Here is a 15,318-nt window from a genome sequence, read left to right on the forward strand (position 1 = left end):
TGAAACTATCAGAAAAGATACCGTTTACCACGCAGGAGTCTAAAGTGAGAGTGAAAACAGGGCTCGCCTCCTAATGTAAAAGTGATGCACTTTCATTGTCAAAGTTTGAAATATAGAGAAGAGTGCTAAGAAGATAGAACTCGCCTTCGGTTCTGCCACGGGACATAGTCACTGTGAATGTGTTGAGGTGTATCCTGTGTACGAGTCTCTTCTTTGGCATTGGGACCAAGTGTGCGTGCGGTTTTGTGATCTCGTCATTTCCACGTAATATGTTATTACATCTTCCTGTGATCAGACTCTACTGAGGAAAACCCTGTGACCGACCGCCAGTGGTGTCTAGAGCACTACCCTGTGTTAAGATCGGCTTATGTGTTTGTACTGCGGTGCGCGATGTGTCATACAGAGTGAGATCAGTGAAGGCTGTACGTACTGTTTCAGAAAAAGAAATTGTAGTTAGTGGCCAGTACTTTATTCTGTAGTTGTGATAAACTTCTATGTAAATATTATTTGGTTGGATATTAAGTTTTCTTTGACTTAGATAATGGGTTATGCTCATGAATATTGTTATACACAAATGTTTATATATACATTTTTTTTCTTAGAATTAATTCCTGGAAATTGCGTTACTAGGCCAAGCTTTCTGATGTTGTTTTTTTTGTTGTTTTGTTTTTTGTTTTTTAATTTTTCATAGCTTTACTGAAGTATGACTTTATATCCCTTAACATTCACTCATTTTAAGTGTACAATTTAATGATTTGTAGTAAACTGACAGATTTGTGGAAATATCCCCCACGATCCCAGTTTTAGAACATTTCCATTACCCCAGAAAGCTCCCTTGTGTCCACGTGCAATCACGAATCCACTTCCTTGTCTGGACATTTTGTTGGGATCATATAGTAGATGGACTTTTGTGTCTGGCTTTTTCCCCTTAGTTTTCAAGGTTCGTCCATCCTGTCGTATGTACCCGGAGTGCGTTCCTTTTTTTTTTTTTTTTTTTTAAAGATTTTATTTATTTGACAGAGATAGAGACAGCCAGCGAGAGAGGGAACACAAGCAGGGGGAGTGGGAGAGGAAGAAGCAGGCTCCTAGCGGAGGAGCCTGATGTGGGGCTCGATCCCAGAACGCCGGGATCACGCCCTGAGCCGAAGGCAGACGCTTAACCGCTGTGCTACCCAGGCGCCCCTAGAGTGCGTTCCTTTTATTGCCGCATACATAGTACTCCGTTACAGGGGTGACGCCGTGTTTTTTTTATTCAGTCATCAGATCATTGATACTACTTCCACTTTCTTTGGCTACTATGAATTGTGCTGGCTGAACATTTGCCCACAAGACATCGTGTGAACATATGTTCTCATTTCTTTTGGGTCAGTCCCTAGAAGTGGATTTTTTATGAGTTTTGGTACTTCCTGTGAAATTGCTCTCCAGAAACTTATCAGTCTCTACTCTTAGTAGCCAGAATATGATTGTGCCCGATTCTTTTCACCAAAAAAAATTTCAAAAAAAGTTAAATATGTATCAGTTATTGAGGCAGAAATTGGTATTTCTTTTAAAAATAACTTATCTTTTAAAAGTAACACATATTTACTGAACAAAATTTAGGGAAAATATAAAATAGGAAATAAAAATCTCTGTGATCAAACTACTCAAAACCAAAGTTCCATTTTGATGTATATCTTTTCTGTTTTCAATGTTGTTTGCATATTTCTTAGATTACTTGTGAGGTGTACCTTTTTGTGCACTTAACTGGGTTAATATGACTTGCCTAATCAACGGTTTTGGACCTTTACCACTTCGCAAATGATAGCCATTTATTTTACTTTAGAAAAAAGTTGTCCCTATGACCATATCTCCACAGAAGAGAGATTTTAATTAAAGATACTGGGGTTTGCAAACCAATGTGATGAAATAGTTGATTGTTTCTAAGAATTTCGACCGGTGTCCTCAAGTGTATCCTTAACTCAGGCGGGACATGCACTGTCGATTGCAAACGAGCCCTTCTGTTCTTTTAGGAAATGTTGCCTGCGTTCTGCTTTTGAGTGGAGTTTAGATTTGTGAGGGACGTCCACTGGAGCTTTGCCATCTGGGAGTGTGTGGGATGGTTTTGCAGGCAGAATTGCAAAAGCGAGGAAAGGCCGGCCCCTGGCGTTGGATCTCCTCTGAGCTCAGTACTTCCCACGGACAGTGGCTTCATGTGCTTGTTCATCTTGCTCAAGAGGACTAGAGAGAGAACTTTAAATCAAAGCACTTCATTAGCTGCAGAGAAACGTACTTAATTCTACAGCAGACAGAAAGGAAGTATAGCACCTAGTTATTTCAGGGTTGGTGTGACTGGTGTGTGGATGATTGGTCCTGGGACCGGCAGCCCCGCTCCGCTGTGCTGGAGGCCCCCCCGAAGGAGGGAGGTGCTGTTTTGTGGCTAGACTGTGCTTCAGGCTTCACCACCTCGACGGAGAAGGGTGGGGCATCACAGGGGAGTTTCAGAGACTTCCGTCAGTAAATACACTTTACTTCTACGTTAGGCTTGTCCCGAAGCTGTTTTATAAGTGTGACCAAGGACAAGCTGACCCCGTCGTGGCTGTGGCGAGAGACCAAAGCAGTGTTTACCTGAAGCTCCTCATGCACGAGACGCAGCCTCCATCTCACTTCTCCGTCAGCACCATCACCAGGTACGGGCACCGTGTGCGTCCTGACGCCATGGGTGGGGGGCTTTCCTCACATATCGTGCTTTCTAGAGAAAAAGCTTCAGGTGAGGGCGTTTGCGTAGGTGGTCTCCTTTGGTAGGGTGTCCTTTCTGGGATTCGCCGCCCATCTTCAGTTAGTAAGCTCTGCTGTGGTCATAGCAAGGACTTCATGAATCTCCTAAGCCACTCATTACCAGCCACGTACTCATAAGTGTATTTTTGTGTGTGATGCTTATGCTGTGTCTTATCTAAAAACATGTACGGTAACTTTCTCACTTTGCGTTGCCAGTGAAGGGTATGGTGTGGTTATGTCATCGCCCCGACTTTTAGGGGACTGGGCAGTGTTATTAGGGTTGTCCAGTCGTGCAGGGCAGTGCAGTTACTACTGTTCACGGGTGCTGTGAGAAGCTTTTAAATGCCGTTGCCATTACACAGCCCGCTCTCGTCGGGTCTCAGGCAGTGGAAGTCGTTAGCCCAGAAATGCTTTAATGAAACAGTCATTCTTTCGCATTTGAGTTAGCAGAGAAGGCTGCAGAAGTGATCATAAAGGACTGTCATGCAGTTTTAACTCTCTGTGCTTTAACTGTTATTTTAAAAATGAGTTTTATATGTAGCTCTCCTTTTTGTTAGTGGCAATTTTTTAAAAAAGCTTAGATGTCAAGGCTGAGATGTTTGCTTGATGCTTCTGTTGTGAATTTGGAACTCAGCTTATCAGATTTGGACGTTGTTGCTCAATAGATACCATCTCTTCTCACACAAAGATTGCTTTAAAAAATGCATGGAGGGGCACCTGGGTGGCACAGCGGTTAAGCGTCTGCCTTCGGCTCAGGGCGTGATCCCGGCGTTCTGGGATCGAGCCCCACATCAGGCTCCTCCGCTAGGAGCCTGCTTCTTCCTCTCCCACTCCCCCTGCTTGTGTTCCCTCTCTCGCTGGCTGTCTCTATCTCTGTCAAATAAATAAATAAAATCTTTAAAAAAAATTAAATAAAAAACACATGGAAATAACTTTCTCAGAGAATTCCCTTTTTTTAAACATAAGAAGTGGACTTTTCTTCTCTCGGAGAAGATTCGGGGTAAATATTCCTTTAAAATAAGCAAAAGCAGCGTAACAGTGTCTCATTATCAGGAGTTGAACAACCTTAGGGTAAATTGCTGTTTCTGAGCGTCATTTCAGAAGACGCCAGCAGAGATGATTATGATACCGCATTAAAATTGGTTGCTCACTACGACTTTGAAAGTCTTCCCAGTTTCAGACTCAGGCTGGCCTCGGACGTTGGCTGTGTTGCTTTGCTTCTTGCGTGGAAAGCTCCAGGGCCGGCCGTGCAGTGCTGTTGGCACCTTAGCTGCCAGCTGTTTGAGAATTGATGTGGGAAGACAAGAAGTCTTATGAGTTTTGTTGTTGGGTTCTGAGGACACTGAGTGATTCAAAAGTGAATCCAGCACCAGTCCTGCTTGTGCTCTGCGGATAGGGCTGGGGACTCAGATCCGTACTTCAGCAAGGGGTTGAAACCGGCACGTACCGTGAGTGCGGTGTCGGGCAGCGCCGTGAGCCCTGTAGTGCGACGAGCACATTTGTCTTTCCTGGAATCGGGAGTAGCTTCAAGGATTTCTTTCAACTGAAAAGTTTGAACAACGGGTACTTTGGATGTGTGGAGAGGTGGCTGCGAGGCTGTGGCGGGAGAGCACTGCAGGGGTGCCGAGGTGTGGGTGTTCGGGGTGGGCTGGGGCCAGGAGGGGACTTCCTGCCACCACTGCGGTGCCCGGGTTCACTTCCCGTCTGTCTTTCACGTCAAAGTCAAGACTGCTAGAACCCTTTAGAGGCCTTAATCTTAAACTTAGAAATGCCGTTTGAATTTCGGAAGTATCATATGCTTTAATAGATTTTAAGTCTCCATGTTTTTCTCGTTAGAATATACAGAGGCTATAACTTACTGCCGAACATGACGGATGTCACCGTGGAAAACAACCTCTCTCGGGTCATTGCAGCGGTTTCCCGCGAACTGGTCACATCCACCACACGCGCGCTCACAGTAAGTGTCCTGGGCTGGCCTTCCCAAAATTGAGTCTGGGGAGCTCCTGCCACCGGTTCTTCGCAGTGAGCTGCCGTGTGAGAGCTCGCTCTGCGCTGTGCTTCCGCGGATGGAGTCTTGATATCCTCTGATGGAGACCTGCACAGCTATTCTTTTTTCCCTGATAACTAAAGTAATACATGCTCATTGTAAGAAAACTCAGCCAATACAGGAAGACATAAAAATGAACATAAAAACTGCCATGATGTGAATTGGTGATGTGTCAGAAGTTCAGAATGGCTCCGATATAACTGACTTCGTGATGTGGGATGGACACTAAGGGGAAGAGACCAGAAACGCCAGCAAAGGTGTTTGTACTTACTTGTATCGTTTTCTCTGACTCTGACGTCGGAAAAGGACCGTGACGTCCAAGAATGCACAATGATTAAATCCTGATTCTGACGAAGCTCGTATTTCTTACACACCCGTTAGCATGGGCTTCGGGGCACATTTTTAGTGCTACAGAGTGGCCGAGTGGGAGTGTGCTTGCGTGTCGTCTGGTCTCTGTCAGGAAGTCCTCTCCACACGTGTACCTCTCTTATGTACTCAGGAAGGTGACCAGCAGAAAATGGCCAAAATGAATTTTCGAGCTGTGATCTCTGTTTCCTTCTTTATATTTTTCGGATATTTACAGATTTTCTAAAATGAACAAGCGTAACTTTTATAATCAGAAGTAAAGAATATTATACAAAGTAGTATTAATTTGCTGATGACTAGGTTAAACCTTGTCACTTATTTTATGTGACAGAGAAATGCTTACCTGTTGTAGAAAACGCCGACAGTTAGGATTAGGCCATCTTGATAAGTACATAAGTGCCTTTTAAACCTAAATATTGTTTGTCCTCTCTAGTTTGGTCTTCCCTTGATTTGTTTAAAATATCATAAACTTCACTTATTTGTATTTATTGTGGCTTCCATGTGTTGGGCACTGTTGTAGGCTTGGGATGTAAACACAAAGAGGGTCCTTGCCCCTGTCCCTGCTGTCTGGTCAGGAGATGGACGGGTGGGGAGGAAGGGCGCTCCGGGCAGAGAGGGGACGCGGACTGTTGCCATTCTGAGCGGAAGGGCTGCACCAGCTGTGGGCCTATCTTCACGGCATACGATGGGCCTTCCTTAGAGCCTGTGTTTCCCATGCCCCTCTCTGTCTTTGAAGGATGAATTGGTACCATGGCAGGGCAGATATCGTTAGACACAGACCTCGATTATGTTCTCATTGTTTGTACTTTTTATGAAAGGTGAAAGGAGGTTCAATTTAATAAACGCATTTTGTGCATGGGTGTGATTTTACTATCTTTTCTCCTTTAGTTTGGATGCTGCGAAGCTCTGTGTCTCCTTTCAGCCGCCTTCCCTGTCTGCATTTGGAGTTTAGGTTGGCATTGTGGGTACGTATTTTCTTCAGCATATGGTTGTCTACACTCATGTGATACAGACATTGCTATTGGAACCCCCTGTTGTCTTTCTTAAATCTTTTATCAGTAGGACCTTTTGGAAAAGTACCCAGTGGAATACTTGCTTCTGTCCTGTTAGCTGTGTGGGAAACTAGTGACAGAGCTCTCGTGGGTGTCAAATGCTCTTAGGTGCTTTGGGGGATTCCAGGGTGTCATTTGTAGGTTCATTTTGGAGAATTCACATACGTTGTGAAGACGTTTCTAATTGGCTTCTCACCAAATGTCTACACTATGTACTAGAAATTTAGAAACATTTTTTGTTTGAAATCAGCTGTGACCTGTTGTACAAAGTCACGATAAGCTATAGGAACTGTTAGGCTTATATGAGCAGTTTCTATTTAAAAATGATTTTCTTCCAATAGATGGCCCTAAGAGCATCTGTGAAATAATTTCAAATCTCCTACCGCACTAAGGAGTAAGTTTTTATTATGTGCATCGATTCCTGAGGAAAGGTTTGGTGACTCACCATCATATTTGGAAGCAAATCTGCAGATGTCTTGTCTGTGTCAGCATGTGCCAGCCAACAGCCGACATGTGCTTGGAGGGGACGGGTTGCATCTCTGGTCTAGAGCGGTCACTTCCCTTTGTCCACAGGCACTCCCTGAGCAGCTGCGTTTTCTGGCCAGGGATCCAGCACTCAACCTGACTCTAAGCAGCTTTGGCATTGGAGTAAAATATGCTAAGTCAAAATTGAGAGAAAGCTAAAAAGTTATAAAAAACAGTTTCAATGGTTTTAATCAGATCTGCTACCTGGTTTCATTTCTCGATGATTTTTATGAAGCTGTGGTTTACTGGAAGGATGTTAGTTAACAACAGTAAAATCATTTATGGGCTGGTTTGAAATGGACAGTGACATGCCTTCTTCCTGGTTCATTAGAGAAGACAGGACTGCTTGATTTAAAATTTTTGTCATTTACCCGGCACATGTCTGCTTCCAGGGTGCCCCCGCTGAGCGCCTCCGATGAGTCGAGAAAGAGCTGTACTGTAGGCATGGCCACGATGATCCTCACCTTGCTCTCGTCAGCTTGGTTCCCGCTGGATCTCTCAGCCCATCAGGATGCTTTGGTTTTAGCCGGGAACTTGCTCGCAGGTATTGATACTGAGCTGAAACAGGGACTTCAGGGGGGTGGGGTGGTGAGCACACAGGGGGGCGTTACTCCAGTGATGGTTCAGTCCTCTAGTCAGCGTCCAACGTGACCGGCGTGGTATGTGCCCTGTGCAGTCCCCTACTTAGCTTCAGGGAAGCTCATTTCTAATTTCATTTTAGCAGGCACCACGTGCCAGGCACCACGGCTGTAAGAAAGTGTATGTGGGCTCTGTTCTCAGGTCAGCTGTGGATTCAGCGGGTGACACACAATAGTACAGTGGCCGTAATCACTCCTGTGGGGGACCAGGACAGGAAACAGGTTTTGTGGGTTGGCAGGAAAGGGCCACACAGAGGGCATAGCCTGTTTGAAGGCATGGAGACATGAAAAATTGTGTGGCATTTGAGGACTGTAAGTCAAGTGAGGACGAGGATGGAGGATGTAGCTGGCAAGGAAGAAGACCACTGAACTCTGGGTGTGGGTTTGCTACCTCGTTAAGGAGGACTGTGGTGTTTGCTGTGGGAGGTCACGGAAGAGCCTCACGGAGGGGCTAGCTGTGCAGCAGGGTCCCTCCGTGGGCTTGAGCGTGGCTTGGACAAGGTAGGGAAACCCACTTGGGAGGTTCATGTTGCGGTCGAGGTGAGAGGGTCTCAACACGATCCCAGTTGTGGGCTGTGGGGGAGGACTCTGACTAGAAGAGACTGGAGGGGCAGGAGCAGCAGGCCGTGGCCACCAGGGGAACTTCGGCTGTAACAGTCCAGAGGGCTTGGGGTGATTGGCACAACCTGGGTGGGTGAACGTCTGGTGGTGACATTTGTGCAAGTCTGTTTCCTGTGGAGTTGGAGAGATCGGTTGACCACCAAGTGGAGATGTCCAGCCAGCTGAAAGTAGGCGGGTCTCAGTGACTCAGCTTCCCTAGTGATTTCTGTTCCCTTCATTGTGCGTATCACAGCCAGTGCCCCCAAATCTCTCAGAAGTTCGTGGACCTCTGAAGAAGAGGCCAACCCAGCAGCCGCCAAGCAGGAAGAGGTCTGGCCAGCTCTGGGTGACCGGACCCTGGTGCCCATGGTGGAGCAGCTCTTTTCCCACCTGCTGAAGGTGATTAATATCTGTGCTCACGTCTTGGATGATGTGGCTCCCGGACCAGCAATAAAGGTAAGTTCAGACTTGGGCAGCTGCGTCGGCGCAGCCTCGGTGACCCCCTGGGCGCCAGAGCTGCCTTCGCTCACTCGTCTGCCCCTTCCTTACTCTCTTTTGCTTTAAACAAACAAAATTGCTCATACGGTGACACTAAATTTAACACCAAAATGTGTCATCCAGTTTGTAGCTCTTTTGGTACCATCCTTGGTAAACTGTCGTCTCTAAGAGGGAAGAGCTAGCTGGATGCTTAGCTTTCAGCGTTAGCCGAGAAAGCTCAGAGTGGAAGTTGCTGCCTTAGGTAACTCATCTGCTGTCCTGGGAGCGTTCGCAAGTCCTTCTGCTTCTCTATGAAGTACAGTCCCACAAAAGGAACCTCAGGACAAATGGTAAACTGTGTGCACAGTGAATTTAAGATAGATGAGTTCACTTGTCATTATTTCCGATTATTTGCTCTCCCGTGTCTTCCGTCTCAGGTTACTTCCATCATGAAAAAGCTCTTTAACTTCACATTCTCCCTTAGCGGCCATTTGGTCTCCCTGTCACTACAAACGTTTCTGAAGACTCATGTGTCCCCACTAAACACCTTCGTGCCTCCCGCTGCTCTGACGCCGGCCCGGACTCTGTGCTTCCGGCCACCGATTCTTTAACCCCTGGCCGGTCGGCTTTCGGCTACCACTCTCTAGAGCCGTGCTTCCTGCCAAGATCAGTCTTCGAGTCTCGTGGGTACCTCTCAGGTCCTGTCTCACCTCTCCTCCTCACCCTTGGTGCCGCCACGCCGGTCCTGCCACGCTAGTCCTGGTGCAGTCGCTCCCACTGGCCTCCGGGTTGTCTCTTGTTTTTATCTCACCCCTCTGCTGCCCGGGCACTTCCTGGTTTCATCTCTCTGCCCACCACAAAGGGCCTCCAGGCTCTGGCTTAGGTTGGCCTCTCTCTTGATACTTCCTGGGCCATCCAGTACAGCTCTGCAGCGATGGGAACAAAAACTGTGTCTACACCAGCCAGGACAGTAGCCACTAACCACACGTGGCGAATGAGCACTTGAAACGTGGCCAGTGCAGCTGAGGCACTGAACTTCTATTTTTGTTTAATTGTCATTACATTTAAATGGCCACGTGTGGACAGCGGCTCCAGTATGGGGCGGGGCAGAGTAGTCCGGTCTGTGCTTGTCGTCGGTGCTCACACATCAGAGACCCTGGCTCTGTCTTTGGAGCGTCAGTGCAGAGACATGTGATACATCTATTTGGATGGCTCGCAGATCTCAGACACAGCGTGAATCTGAGCTGCTCAGCCTTGCCCCTGCCCGGGCCTGCCGTGTTCCCCTCACTTTGTACTTCCTCAGCTAGGAACATGGCGGTCTCACACCTCCTCGCTTTGCTTGTCAAGTCCTGTGTTTTCCCTGCTAAATATCTTGCAAAACCCATATACACTCGTGCACACATGCATGTACGTGTACGCACACGCATGCAAATACATGTAGGTGAACACACACACACACACACACACACTTCTATGCGTTCGCTGCCATTCTTCTGGTGCAAACTGGCGGCCTGATGGAGTATTCCAGCTGCCTCTCCTCCCCTCCTCCTCCTGCTTCAGACAGCATTGTTCATATCCTCTAGCTGCCGCATAGTTCCTGTGCCCTACAACTCACCTGTTTGGAGTGTAGGATTCTGTGGGGTTTACTATGCCCACAGTCACGTGGTTATCACCACAATCCATTTAGAGCCCAGAAAGGAACACTATGCCCTTTAGGTGTTACCCCCAAACCTCCCATGCCCCCCAGCTCCAGGCAGCCACCAACTACTTGGTGTTTCTACAGACCTGCCCATCCCAGACATTGCATGGGAAGGGACCGTGCGATCTCTTGTGTCTGGCTCTTCTCACTTGGCAGGAGCTCTGGATGCAGCAGCCCCTGCCCTGGCCTCTCTGTCTTTCCCTGCTGCCTTCAGCCCACTCTCTTGAGGGCAGACGTTTGTCCCAGTCCATCTGCTTCTCTGGGACTGCGCAGAGAGGAGCAGAGCTGGGGCCTGCTGTGCACGTACCTGGGGTCCTCACCATGCCCCCACGCTGGCCCCTCCCACAGCGTGTCCTCTGCCCTGTGTACTGGGTCTGTGGACTCCTAGCTGTGTGGTTTGTTAGCCTTGGTGTTGATTAAGTTACTTCATCTCTGAGCCTGTTTCCTTATTTGATAAATGGAGTTTAAAGCATTGCTTCGTACCGCTTGTCACGCCCTGGCTCCCACAGAGTGCCCTGGTTGCTTGCTGCTGGGGGCGATGCGCGGGCCCCGCCTGGCTCCCTGAGGGTCCTCGTGTCCTTGGCCATTCACAACGCACCTGTTAGGAAGTTCTAGGTCAATGCCGGCCAGTGTGGTGGCTGTGTGGTGTACAGTAGCTGATACATGGACTGTGTCTGAGCTCTGTAAACGAGGACTGAAAGAAAAAAATGATTGCATACATTGTGCTCAAGAAATGGGAAGCCATGTATGTGACTTTCAGCTTCCGTGTCCGTTCGGCGTCCTTCACAGACTCTCGTTTTTGTTGGTAGGCAGCCTTGCCGTCTCTGACAAACCCTCCTTCTCTAAGTCCCATCCGACGGAAGGGAAAGGAGAAAGAACCCGGAGAGCCAGCCTCTGTGCCCTTGAGCCCCAAGAAAGGCAGTGAAGCCAGTCCAGGTATGAAGTGACGACGGGGAGGGGCGGGGCGGGGCTGGGGCGCCATCTGTATCACCGAGATCACATTCATGCCCAGGTTAATGTCATAGCTTGGTAGGTTTTGGAAATAAAATACACAGCAGTGAAGCCAGAGAAAGAGTTTCCCTGGAATGGTTTCAGATATTAAATATTAATTCCTAAATGTGTACAGACCACATTCTAGTCTTGAGTGTCATTCTGTGTCACATGGCAGTCTGTGGGCCGCCGGCCCCTAACAAGCGGTCCTGCCTGCTGTCCTCCCTGCCCCACTTCTCTCTGCAGAGGAGGGGTGGAAAGGACCCCGATTTCAGTCAGGGAGCAGTGTAGATGGCTGGGAACAGAGCTAGCGGATGAAGGAGTTGGTCTGACATGTGAAGACTCTGAAGATGGAAGTGCTAACTGGGGAACAATCATCTGAGCAAGCGGAACCTGAAAAACTCAGATGCATGGAGGGGCTTCCACACCTGGGAGAGCCTCAGAACGGAGGGGCCAGGGTTTGCATGGGAGCCTGCGGCTTCCGCCAATTGGCTGCCAGGGGCGGGCTCAGGAGGGCTTAGGCAGAGCGGGAGGCGACCCGTGTTGTCAAGATCCCACCAGACCCGTTGGCACGTCTCACGGCACCTGGGGCAGTTGTGACTCTCCCACGAGACATGACATTAAGGCTTTTGAAAAGTACTGGTTTCTGAGGACTGACTGGAGCACCACAGGGAGCTTTACCAGCTTTGAAAGCTTGCGAACTTACAAATGGAATTTAGTACATCCCTGCTCGTCTTCCTGGTGGGTTAAAGAAACTCAGGGCTCCAAGTCAAAAATCTTTAAGATTCGAGGAGAATGGTTTTATTTAGTGCTTGGCATTTTAACATTTAATATTGGTTTCATGACAGCATGTTTGCCCTGTCCAGTCTCTAAGCGTGTTGCTGCGTACAGGGCCCCTGGGCCACACTGGCCAGGCTCAGCCCTGCCGCGATGCTGGGAGCCTCAGGGTCTTTGAGGCCATGTGGGGGCTGGAGGCCACCAGCTGCCTGCTCCTCTGATGCGCAGACAGACAGCCAGACCATGACAGTCAATAGTGTTACGCTGCTGTTCTTCTTTCTCATCTTATTTTATTGTTTTGGGGAGATACTCAGATTTTGTTTATGTTTATTAGTCAATTTCTTATTACTTCTGATTAATAAAGTCAGAGGAAGAATTTGAATTTTATTCTGTTAGAGTACCTTTAAAAAACTGTTATTGCCAGTAATCTCTTAAGCTTGGCGAGTGTGTACTTTTTTTTTTTTTAAAGATTTTATTTATTTATTTAACAGAGAGAGACAGCCAGCGAGAGAGGGAACACAAGCAGGGGGAGTGGGAGAGGAAGAAGCAGGCTCCCAGCGGAGGAGCCTGATGCGGGGCTCGATCCCATAACGCCGGGATCACACCCTGAGCCGAAGGCAGACGCTTAACAACTGCGCCACCCAGGTGCCCCACGAGTGTGTACTTTTGAGCTCTAAGTGTATTTTGTGTGTGTTTTAAAGCCTCTCGACAATCTGACGCCCCAGGGCCTGTTACAGCGAATAAGTCCTCATCGCTGGGGAGTTTCTGTCACCTTCCTTCGTACCTCAAATTGCACGACGTCCTGAAAGCTACTCACGCCAACTACAAGGTATGGCTCCTTTTGTGAAAATTCGCACAAATTTCTGATAGGTTGTGGGTCTCTTTCTTACGATTTATAGCTCGTGTACGCGTATAGATGGGCGTACAGATAAGTCTGTGCAAGTTAGTGGTTTCTTCCAGTTTGTCTTTCAGCTTCGTTTATGATAGCTCTCATCATATAAAAATTGGAGCAGCGATCTCTGTGTGGTTTGTTGGTGCTGTGTCTGGGCTTCCCTGGGTTGCCCCCACAGTCAGAGATGTGCTGGCAGGACTCACGGGCCTCGGCGTGTACGCGGTCTCACAGCTGGGATTTTGTACCGCCGTGTGGGAAGGACATACAGGCATGGTCTACAGGAATCCCGTGCAGGCTTGCTGTGTTCTCTCTCCCACACTTGTCCCCTAGCCACGGAGGCTTCTCTGCCTGACACGAAGCAAAACCCCAGGCTCGCAGAGGAATGCAGGTGTGCAGCCTAAATATGGGGTTCATTCCGATACTCCAGGCATGGGACACAGCTAGCAGTGCAGGGAACTGTCGGCTGGCCAAGTGCGCAGGCACCCCCAGGGGCTGACCTTACAAACAGTTTTCTGGAGGGAGAGCGGTCTGCTCCGTCGACTCTTCTGCACAGGTGTGTTTCGTACTTTGGGCTTTTTCACGCTGACACAATGAAGGAAGACTCTCCCATGGTTTCTCTTAGGGCTTTTCATTGGTTAGCTATCTGCCCAGTTGCCCCCAGCACTGTTTCCCAAGTAAGCCATTTTTCCTGCACTGATTGATCTGAGATACAAGCTCTACCAGATACTAAATTCTGATGGGTCTGTATTTCATTTACTGTTTGGTGACGTCAGTCTGCCCGTCTGTTCATCTCTTAGAAGCACACATGCCCATTATGTAGCTCCATGGTCCATTTTTGAGGTGGTCACTTCCACCATTCTACTTTAGAATTTTTTCTTGATATTCCTTTATTTTTGCATGTGGATACTAGAATAAGCTAATCTAGTTCTAAAGACTATTTCCACTGGGATCAGGTTAAATTTGTAGATTAATTCAGAGAGAACTGATACCTTAGATGTTAAATACACCTGTCCGGAGTGTGGGATGCTTATTTATTAAAACCTTCTTGTATGTGCCTCAGATGTACATAAAGTTTAAAGAATTTTAAAAAGAATTTTTAAAGATTATTTCACATAGATCTTGTCTATTTCTTGATAAATGTGTCCCCAGATGGTCATCATCTTTTGTTACTGATATGTCTCAGTTTTTTTGAAAACCATCTATAAACCATATCTGGCTTCTTTTCTGAAGGATATTGATAATTTTGAAAGATGCAAATCTTCAGCCATGTTTTGCAGCTGAGTCAGAAGCTCCTTTTAGCCTGTGTTTCTCATGTTACCCACCCAAGTAGCAGGGGGCACGTTGGAAATCCTGCACAGAGAAGGAGTTTTTTTCTGCCTGTTCTCAACTCCTGTCTCGGGTCCTGGGGCCCTGTTGATGCTCTTGGCATCTGCTCTGTCCTTATCATTTCCCCTCCAGGACCTCTTGGGCTCCACTCTGTGCCCCGTGCCCCGTGGCTCCCCAGTATCTCGGATGCCCGCCTGGTTGGCGTGTTTGGAGTGCCTGGCACATGTGAGATCCGTCACACTCTCTCTCCATCTGCTTCTTTCCTCCTCCCGAGCAACCGTGTGTGTGGCCCTCCATTCTGGCTCTGCCGTCAGCTCCGCTCCACGCCCCATGGCCCTGTTTCTCACCTGTGACCTCTGTTCTTAAAGATAGGCCTTCCTGTGCACACTCCCCTCGCCCCCTCGTCCTGCCCTGCCTGCTGGAGGTGAGCCCCTTCACTCCCGTCCCTGTGGGACGTGGCCCCACTCATCCTTCCTCAGCCTGTCCAGCCCCTCCTGGTGACACAGAGCAGCCTCGGCACTTGGGCCTGCCTGGTAGTCCTCTTCCGTGTGTCTTGCCTGCCGTCCTCCCCCTTGGCCCAGAAAGTGCTTTCTCTCTCATCATGGGCGGCCTCGTCTGACTTCACGGAGCAGGTTCCTTTCTCTGTTGCAGAATTTTGCAGGGTTTTTGCCAGCTTTTATTTTCATAGTTGATCTCTCCCCTTCCCCCTTGTTCTTTCACATTATATCTTTGTACCTGACCCCTTCTCTCAGTCTGTTAAATAGGGGAGTTGCATAATTTAATTCAGTTGGGCCCTGTAGAATCCTAATTTAATCCTTGTTAAGATGAATTTAATGTTTTGCTGTAGCCAGACTGAATGGCAGGTTCTGGATTGGATAATGATTCCTCGGGGATACTAATATATGTAGAGCAAGTTGTGTATTTTGTATCTTTGATTTGGTGCTTATCAGATACTGGTTATAATGGACATTTCCTTTTTTCCGTCATGATAGAAGCTCAAAACTTAGTTCTTTCAGAAGTATCAACATAAGTTGGCAGATGCTTCTGAAAGGTGACAGTGTTATATCTTATCTGCAAGAGGGGTTTCCTTTCCAGGGCATTTTCCCAGTGCCAACAGCAAACCAAACAGCCCAAAATGCTGTGTGTGTAGGGTTGCATAGCGGGACGCCTCTCAC

The 15,318-nt window shown here is 48.0% G+C and overlaps 1 protein-coding gene across 1 annotated transcript in view; it reads left to right on the forward strand.

Moving 5' to 3' along the window:
- HTT (huntingtin) overlaps positions 1-15,318 on the forward strand; it is a 135,269-nt gene that overhangs the window by 52,936 nt on the left and 67,015 nt on the right. The window contains exons 22-28 of the mRNA XM_026486044.4: positions 2,520-2,666; positions 4,591-4,711; positions 6,056-6,132; positions 7,137-7,288; positions 8,236-8,438; positions 10,968-11,094; positions 12,627-12,754. Coding sequence (XP_026341829.2) covers positions 2,520-2,666; positions 4,591-4,711; positions 6,056-6,132; positions 7,137-7,288; positions 8,236-8,438; positions 10,968-11,094; positions 12,627-12,754 — 955 coding nt within the window. The remainder of the gene's footprint in view (positions 1-2,519; positions 2,667-4,590; positions 4,712-6,055; positions 6,133-7,136; positions 7,289-8,235; positions 8,439-10,967; positions 11,095-12,626; positions 12,755-15,318) is intronic.

The sequence above is a fragment of the Ursus arctos genome, unplaced genomic scaffold (genome assembly GCF_023065955.2).
Source record: "Ursus arctos isolate Adak ecotype North America unplaced genomic scaffold, UrsArc2.0 scaffold_9, whole genome shotgun sequence".
In the NCBI taxonomy this organism is placed as follows: domain Eukaryota; kingdom Metazoa; phylum Chordata; class Mammalia; order Carnivora; family Ursidae; genus Ursus; species Ursus arctos.